The sequence below is a fragment of the Aptenodytes forsteri genome, unplaced genomic scaffold, assembly GCF_000699145.1.
Source record: "Aptenodytes forsteri isolate BGI_AS27 unplaced genomic scaffold, ASM69914v1 Scaffold291, whole genome shotgun sequence".
Classification (NCBI taxonomy): Eukaryota; Metazoa; Chordata; class Aves; order Sphenisciformes; family Spheniscidae; genus Aptenodytes; species Aptenodytes forsteri.
Genome location: NW_008795401.1, coordinates 485,958 through 495,666, shown reverse-complemented (window position 1 = coordinate 495,666; position 9,709 = coordinate 485,958). Strand labels below are relative to the sequence as shown.

The 9,709-nt window shown below is 40.5% G+C and overlaps 1 protein-coding gene across 1 annotated transcript in view; it reads right to left on the bottom strand.

Annotated features, from left to right (window-relative positions):
- ANKS6 (ankyrin repeat and sterile alpha motif domain containing 6) overlaps positions 1-9,709 on the bottom strand; it is a 60,653-nt gene that overhangs the window by 38,276 nt on the left and 12,668 nt on the right. Inside the window, exons 2-3 of the mRNA XM_009280675.2 lie at positions 6,205-6,704; positions 2,108-2,152 (exon numbers count right to left, since the gene is read on the bottom strand). Of these exons, the coding sequence (XP_009278950.1) occupies positions 2,108-2,152; positions 6,205-6,704 (545 nt within the window). The remainder of the gene's footprint in view (positions 1-2,107; positions 2,153-6,204; positions 6,705-9,709) is intronic.

The following is a 9,709-nucleotide window of genomic DNA, read 5'->3' as shown; positions in this document are numbered from 1 at the left end:
TATTATTATTATTATTTTCCCTTCCTTTTCTGTCCTATTAAACTCTCTTTATCTCAACCCACGAATTTTACTTTTTTTGTTCCCCGATTCTCTCCCCCATCCCACTGGGGGTGGGGGGAAGTGAGCGAACGGCTGTGTGGTGTTTAGCTGCCTGCCGGGTTAAACCACAACATTCTCAAACTAAAAGTCACAGGAGTACAAGAAGGGCAGCTGAACTCTCTAAAATCTAACAGACCTGAGGCCTTCCTAGGAAGAGGTTTTGGTAGCTTACGTGTGAAGAGTCGACATTTAAGAGAGAGCTGCTGGTACTGCTACCTATCACCTCTTTCTTCTCTACTATTATGTCTGCTCATTTCCAGTTCTGGCAGTCTGAAAAGCCATGAAGCTCCTGAGACTGTGACTTATGATGATCAATTGAAAAGCAACTGTTAAACTGTTGTACCAAACCCAGGATGAGATCTGAATGCTAAGGCCAGGCTTGACCATTTAAAACGCACCTCTAACTTTTCAATAGGAATGCAGCGACAATAAAACTTGGAAGACAATTGTCGATTTAAAGATGCATTGCTGAAATCCATTTGGACAGATGTTGAGGAAAAAATGGTATTTTTCTTCACAAAAATCACTCATTTACTACTACTACTACTACTAATAATAATAATAATAAAAGATCTAAAAATCCATCAGAATCTATGAAAGTTGCTAACTCGGAGCTCTCTTCAGGTTGCAGCTCCCTGTTGAAAGCAAGAAGGTGAACCACACCAAAGGCTTCATGATTATGTTACAGTCAGGAGTGGGAACATGGACAAAAAAGCTGAAATGAGAGGCAGTTGTGTTCAACCCTAAAGCTCACTTATTCTGTAAGCACGTATCACAGTCAGGAGGGGTAGAGCCAGCTTTCAGTGCACTGACCAGATTTTCTATGCCACAGACACAGAAAGCACAGCCCCGGTAAGGCTTATTAGGTCCACTGCATGCACAAGGCTGTATTACCAATGTTTCCTCATTGTCTGGGGCATCTTAGTCCCAAGTAAGGGCAGGTTGACTGGAGAAGAAACAAACCTCTTAGGTCTCATGGGACACCTCTCATGACTTCACTGGACATAAGATTTAATCTCACATAAGAATGACATCTTCCAATATTTGAAAAGAAAATATTAAATAGATACATCAGGAACTTTTCTTTACTACTATTTTTTTTCTGACTGTCTATATAGCTAGGACTGCTGACAATAGGCTAAATGTGCTATCATATAGCTGAAAACACATTTAAGTAGCAAAATACCAACTGTAAGAGCAGTAATCAGATACAGTTCAAGAACTGAATCTCTCTAACCTGTCAAAGAGATTGCAAACAGTGCAGAGTTTTCTGGACCTGCGACATTATCAGGAACCTCAGCAGAAAGTGAATAGTCCTCTTTCCCATGCCAAACCCATCAGATAGCAAGCCTCAAGCCAAACCCATCATTTCAGCACTTTTTCCTATGCTGGAAGATCCAGGAAAACAGGTAATCAGAAAGTAGCTTGCCATCCACCACGGGTGCAACCCATCAGAGCCTGGATCAAATTTAAATCAACAGGATGGCACTGGCTCTTTCTGTTTGCCACGGAACAATTTTACCAGTTGTGTGCTCATGAAAGTCACTCTTGAGAGTGACTCATGAGAGAACATGCAAGATCTGAGACACTTATTCTTTTCTTGAAGCAACTTTAAAGAGCAATTACAATGCTCATATGGAGTAGAGGCCAGCACATTTTTTGCACCAATTAGCACTTTTGTTTTCATACTTCCAAGTTTATCAGGAAGGGAAAAAAAAACCCACATTAAAGGTAGCATGGTCTTAGAATAACTGGAACTACTAAATCACACCATTTTGGCATGAAGGGCACAACCAGGAGTTCATAAAGATTTTTTTCATATTGGAATGTGAAGAAAAATAAATATAAACTACAGAAATTAATGTATTTTTAAAATTAAAAGAAAAATAAGGGAAAAACCAAAGCTGCGTGTAAAAACAGAACATGTCTCAGTTTCCCATATTAACAAACAAACATGCTCTCAAGTTACAAGAACCAGACATGGTGGAAAAGTCCTGTCAGTACTTACCCAATTTCAAAGCATGAAAGACATCAGGTTGCCTCTTTTCTGTATCTGGAAGAAATATAAATATTTCTATAAACAATCATTAAAAAAGAAAAAATTTCTAGTAAAATTTTTATAGCAAAAACTATTAAAAAATTTACATAAAAGTACTATAAAATATATGTTTGGACATACATTTAATAAGAACAAAGAAAGCACTGATAACCTTTTTATTCCCTTTGGCAAGAATGACTCAACTGTATGGTTCTCTGTGCAGAGTTAAAGCTACAAACTATAATAAAGCACCAGTACAGGCTTTTGCCTTTCAACTCCATTCTCTATCAGGAAATTGTATTTGGAAACTTCTGTGTTTCCTGCCTGGAAGACTAAAATATCAATTAAAGAACCACAGTATGGTTCTGTGGTCTGGTGTAATCCTCTGTACAACAGCAAACACTCAAATAGTACAGGATTATTTTGAAAGGTGACTCAAAAGGAGTTTTACAAGGTGTCTCATTTTTATTTCCTCTTCAGTATTGCCAGGTTAATTTGTGAAGGTCACAAAAATAATAGCGATGATGTAACTACACAGGCTTGCTGCTTGTGCATTAATAGATATCCTTCAGCTCCCAGATCATCATCCCCATAGTAAGAACTGTAATTATTAGAAATTTTAATATTTTGAGTGAAGGATCTTTCCTTTGACATGCCTTCAAAGTGCTTCGAAACTGCTGACACTATATAAGATGAGGAAAAAATAGTGACATATTTTACACTTTCCACTCAAGCCAGAAAAATATATCCTTCTCCATCTTCCAAAGCATTACTGACACTACAGAACCAATGCGGTAAAAAGATTTTAAGGAAAACAAGGAGACGTTGAGATATTTCCCGAGCCCGATTCTGTCATTTTTATGATAATACAGAAAAGGTTGATGTTCATAGCTTGACTCCAAAGGAAGTCATTTGAAAATGCTGAACAAAAGCAATTGCTGGAAAGCCCCCAAAAACATGAGAAACTCTTATTTTAAGACTGGGAAAGAGAGCTGTGGGTCCTACATTTTCTCCTGGTTCAGAAACTGATCTTACAGAAGGAACTGTGTATGAGCTTACCATTGGAAAACAGATTTCAAAAGACTAGTTTAGAAAAGGACCAGACTCCATACTTGGCCTGTGAAAAGCCTGGAAAGGGCAGCCTCAGGGAGCAGGAGACCATGAGGAGATGCCAGAAGGAAGGACTGCCGTCCAAGTAAGCTGAAGCAAGGACAGGGACAGAACGCAAGCAACACCCAGGCCATTTCAAGTAGTTTTGAATTTGTTACTGAAAACAGCCCTGAGAAGAGAGTTGCTTTCTTCTGGAAGGCAATTGGCCCTATCTATGGCAATGGATCAGAAGACAAGTTCCTCTTCTGCTGCCTTCCATATGAGCGAAAGGATCTTTTTTCTTCCCAGGATATACAAGACTCCAGGGCTAGGAGGAGACTGAAGCCATGGTCAAAAACCAATGCAGAAATTTGCGTGGAAGTTTAACATTTTTACCCCCAGTTAGTTACTACTCTTCTGCTGATGGAAACTCCCCCTCAGCAGAGGTGTCAGGAACACTCACCTGCTTTAACGCAAGTCCACTCTCCTAGCTTAAACAGAGACTTCTTCAACACTTTAAGTCATATGACTACAGAACACTTTCAAGACTCATCAGGCCAACTCTGCCTGCATATACGTTCCGTATGTGCAAACGCATGGGCAAGGTATAAAGCGCTGCACGAGTCAATCCCACAGATGTCTGATTCTCTCTGTGTACTGTAACCTACTGATGTCTATTCCTCAGAGACGGGTCATGAGCAAACATGTACAGTCAGCCAGTTCTGCCTGGTAGTGTGGCTGGGATTGTGGACATGTCCACATGGTAGTGTAATATAGACATAATTAGATAAGATTTAAATAAGCCTATTTGGGTATCACAAGTGGCAGAGAGCTTGGAGTGGACTATCCTACCCTACAGGCTTTCTGCCACCATGGCCGGATGGGTGGGAGCACCTGGAAAAGGTTCTTTCTAGGGCTAGCCACATCCTTAAATTTCATAGCAAGTACTCCAAAGCTGAAAAAGCCAGATGAAGCTCTTCCAAACACTTTTGTTTAAGCACCTCCCAGCACGCATCTGCATCATAAAGGACAAATACCTTGAAAAGTGTCCCCGAACAGCCACATACAGAATAAGGTCTCAACCTCTGAAATTACTTACTGACGTTCAAATGTCCAACACAATGATACAGAATAAGGTCTCAACCTCTGAAATGACTTACTGACGTTCAAATGTCCAACACAACGTCCAAACCAAACTGCCTGATTTCAGAAACAGATTTAAAACATTTCTGTTAGCATAAAAAAACTTCTGGAGAAGGAAAAAGAAGCAAAGCCACAATACTTTAACAAAACTAACATAAGACATTCATAATATTTTATAGAACGAGCTAGAAAGAAAAGCTAATTTGGAAAGGTATCTGGGAGAGATAGCCGCAGTAAGTAAAAAATTTTTAAAAACTAAATTCATTACCATTTCAAACTGACAGGTGGCAGCAAGTAGGTTTAATCTTTATCTTCAATAAAAATAAAAATCCTAGGAAATTACATATAAAAAACTGTGAACAGAACACAAATTTGCTTAGTAATTTAAAAAACCTTGGAAAATTACTGGTAAAGACATGCAACATACTATTCTGTCCTTTTGGTTGAGTGTGCAGTACTGGATATACTGGTTAAGACTGAAGGAAGAATGTTGTAGTCTAAGTTTGCTCACACCTTCCTAAGCCTTGATATCACCTAGTACAAGATTTAACCTCTACAAAATCCTGGATTTCTTATATCCATCCACGCTCATGGCTAAAGCTACATGATCACCACACATTATTTAATTACACAGTCACAAAATGTTTCTTTATCAATTCTCTTACCTCATTCAGTGCACATAATGAATGCATTACAGGACAAAAATAAAAACCATAAAAGCAGCATTTCTTAACTTCATTTTACTTGAGATCTGCATTGAAATAATGTTATTTTAATCTAGTTTTGTACATACACAAGCACAGCGTGTGTGCCTATCTGTGTGTGTGCATACACACAGAGGCATATTCACATTTGAGGGGAGGAGGTTGTTTATAAATTTTATGAAGTCCTGAAGTTAATTAAGTATTCCCCTCTCCTTCAAGGAACAGAAAAGTAGAGGACATGCCGACTTGTTATTCATCCACATTAATACTTGGTTTTCTTAGAATACACAGTCCACTATCAAAGGACTTTGAGGAGGTTTCAAATATTCAGAGACTGCTAGAAGAAACCTTTAGGTTAACTTCATCTGGCTTTCTGCATGTCACAGGCCTTGTATGCGACACCCAGTGAAGACAATCCGATGATGAGTTTTAGAAAGGCATTTAACCTTGATTGCAACTGTTAGAGACTGCACACCTCTACTAAGTCACTCCAGGTCTAAGCTTCACCGCAAAACACAGCATCTTATTTCCCATTCAAATTCTTCAAACTTTAAACTCACAGCTTTTTTCTTTGGCTGCCATATAAAAAGGCCCTCCAGTATTGGACTTCCTGTCCTTAATGTGGACACTTTATTAATCACACCTCTTAACCACCTCTTCATGAAACAAGACAGCTTGAATTTCCTCAGTCTCTCCTTACAAGGCAGGTTTTCTAGACTTTATATCTTTATGTTTTCTTTGAGTCTGTGATATCCTTTCTTTGATATCCTATTCTGGTTTTGATGTCCCTTCTTTAGTGCCATTTCAAGTAGGCCTTCGTAATTGTCTTCCTAAATGAGCACCTGGATCATGTGTTTAAAAAGCAAAAAACATTTAAAACACTAAAACATTTTAAAATGTTTCACATGATTTTTATTGCAGGACAGGAATCTCATCACACTAACGTGGATGAAATCTGCTGAAGCTGGGCATTCCTGCCTCACCCAAGGTAGGTGTACCTACTCCAACATTTTCAAAAGAGTCTAGTTACAAATTATAAAGAACATCATGTACATACAAAATAACCCCTTCAATTTCTAAATATGCAATCAAAACTTCAAGAAAGCGAAACAAAAAACTAACGCTCCATACCTGCCTGGGGTCTGATCGTTGTGAGAGATTCCAGGTAGTCCTTCATGTCTTTGTGTTTGAAGCCAACAGAGATTTCAAAAGGTGTTTTATGTAGTACGTTCAGGTGATCAGGATTGGCACCTTTCTCCATGAGCTGCTGTGCCAAGCTCACCTTTCCACTAACAGCTGCCAGCATTAAAGGACTCCAGCCCATAGTCTTCACACTGTAATTACAATCAGCTCCCCAGTCTAATAACAGATGTACCACTGCCTCATGTCCATGCTGAGCAGCTGCCATTAGTGGAGTGATATCGGGAAGGTCGTCTCTGCTGCTGTTAAGTACACTCGTGCTAAAATGGTCGTAATTGTCTACAAAAGCTCCAGATTCCAGCAACAATTTCACCATGCTGACATGGCCACCTCTGGAGGCCATTGTGAGGACACTGGCTCCTAACTTATTCTGTGCATTGAGATCAGCACCATTCTCCAGCAAGATGTGAGCCACGCTTAGATGTCCAAACCTTGAGAGAAAGAGGTAAGGAGGAGAATTAACACCTTGGATGGCAGAGGCTTCTCGAAGAAAACCGACATACTCTGAACACGGAAAACTTTGCTACCAAATTGGCCTATTGACTAATATACTATGTGGGATCATGCACGCTCACTGAATGTGACAGTCGTGACCTTACCGGAGGGAAGCAATCAAAATTTAGTTTACAGCTGAGGACTGTAAACTAAACCATTCCACATGTACCAGTGACCATGCTCATAAACCAGGCACTGATTTAAGAGGATGTTCTCGCCAAAGCAGCAACGTGCTAGCCTCATTTTCAACTGCATGACATCAACATGTAACTTCCATAAACTACAGAGTCATTTTCATCCTCTTATTTCCGGGCCTGTATCACATTCAGGAACCAAAGCCAGTTTGTTTGCAGAGATCTTAATTAAGTACCCTCATTACTATTGAACAAGTAGAGTAAAAACTTCAAAGAGTCAATGCTAAAGGAAAAAAAAAAAAATGAACTGGATAGTCAATCTTTTGTATTTGCATCATCCCTGGCTTTCCAGTTGTGAACCATCAACAAACCCTCACAATGGAAGAAGGTTCAGAGAAGACAGGCATGTGCCCATGAAGCTCAGGAAAGAACATAGCGAGTGGCCACAGCTGTTGTAAAGAAAGCTGAACTTCTCTCAACACAAAGGGGACCAGAGGGTAGTATTTGTTTTAGAGAAACAGCTCTATCAGCAGAGTGGGGCAACTGGCTTTGTGAATGGCCTTCCCTAAAACAATCAATAGAAAGTATTATCTTCCTGAGTCAGCTAGACCAGCATGGGGGAAGTGCCTACACAGCTCAGCCCAACACAGAGCACCAAAACTGGGCAACCAAAGAAACAAATTTTGAAGAGAGCAAGGGGCCTGAGCTGGCTTCCAGCCACATATTCCTTCCCGGCAACTGGGGACGCCCAGCACTGTGATGTTGAGCATACAGGGACTGGTAATGGGCGTGCTGTTTGTCTTGTGGTTCAACTGTGTGTTGCAGGTGCTATGTTGGGCTTGTGTTATGATTTCAGGAGACTGCTGTATCACTAGGCTAAATCAAAACCCTGTGTAACATCAAATATCTTCCAATAAGGAAACTTGGTATTAAAGCATTAAACCCTTCTTGTGTGGAATATCTAAAAGAACTTGGCCAGAGTACTGAATTCTGACACCAGTTTCACCAGTAACCCAGCTTTGATACCACTTGACTATCAGAGGATCTGGTAGTTTGTCAGTAAGCAAAAGACAATCATGCACGCCATACATCCAACCAGCTAGTTAACCATGAGAAAATGGAAACCCTTTACCGTTCCTCAGCTCAGGAATCCCACATTTTAATAAACATAATACATTGATAAGATGTGTACTTTGTGCTCTCATTGCACAGATCATGTGTACCATATGCTTGTGCAGTGTTTAACACAATCGAGCTCTGATCCTGAAAGCAGCCTTTGTACACTGCAGCAAAGCAAATATTAGTTGAGGAAATCCTGAAGAACGCTACTAACCACTAACAGCAGACATGAGACCCTAGTTTCCTTTCAGAAAGTACATGGTTGCAGAAGGAAGCCTCCAGGGCCTGTCTAGTCCCTAGGTCTATCCTGGTAGCCTTCACTACATCACCCAGTAGAGCCTGCAACCACTGTACACATGATTAATTTTATGCATATATGCTATCTGCTGTCCAGTTTCAACAGGACTAACCACAGCCAGAAAATTAAACATGTACATAGTTCGAAACCTGCGTTTGTACAAACACTATGCTTCCTTTCTGGTTAGCCATTAAAAAGAAAAAAGAAACACGCTCTTCCACTTTAAGCTTTCTCCACAGGTTTCAGTGATATCTACAGCACTTTTCAAATGGCATCAAGTCATTTCTTTAAAACAGTGAGAGGGCTATAGTGATTTGAGTTTATTGTTTTTAGAGAATAAGCATACGGTTTTCATTAAGGGGAAAAAAATCTAAGAATGTTTCTGCAACTTTTTTCCTTTTTTTAACCTTCATAAAATAATAAAATTGTTGAACCTTGTCTTCCTTGTTCTTACTGGGAAACCAGCTGTGTGACTCATTCTTTGGGAACTTTCTATGGGCTTTAATTGAAAAGAGAAACGTTGACTTTGAAACAGACTCTTTTCTTCCAAGTATTTTAATCTGTTATGAAACAAGAAAAAAAACAAACCCAAAAGACATTTATTCTCTCAATTAAACATTCAATTATTACAGGAAAATACTGCCCTCCAACCTTGCAAAACACGTCTGTAAACCCAGGGGGTACTTGTATACGTAAAGATAAGCACAAACATGAGCATTAGCAACGCGGGAACTTCCCACAACCCAGCAGTGGGTTACACGAAGCACGGCGTCATTGATGCAGAAAGCAATCCAGATTTGTCATTAAAAACCTCAGCAATGATTTTCCATATCCTCCAGCGAGTCATTTACGAAAATATGGAAAAGCCAAGTGAAATTAATTATTCCTGTTTGTTTCAGTATGTTTTATGTCAGAGGTGACTTTTCAACAGGTAGGTAAGACACATACCAAAAAAACCCAAGAGAAAATGAAGTAAGGGTACGCACGTATCTTATTTCCACAGAAGGAAAGAGGGGAGCAGCGTTTTCATGTTCAAGTTACCTCTGACTGCGATTCTGCACTGGCTTTACCAAAGAAATAGCATGCACAGCTTCAATCACCACATCCTTAATATGGGAAGAGAAAACCTAACGCCCCAGTGTAATACTTACCCAAATCTAAACCCGACAACCCCTCCTCACCCACCCCCGGGGAAGGTAACAGGTGACCACTCGGATCCCCCCGGGGTAACTACACCAGCGACGAGCGACCGCGGCCTACAACATGGCGCCTCCCCGCCCGCCCTCACACACGCTGCCTCGCCTGGAGCCCCCCTGCGCTCCCGGACGCCCTCCCCCAGCCTGCGGAGCGGGATTTTGAGGACGAAGGGGCCGCCGCCGGCGCGGGAACC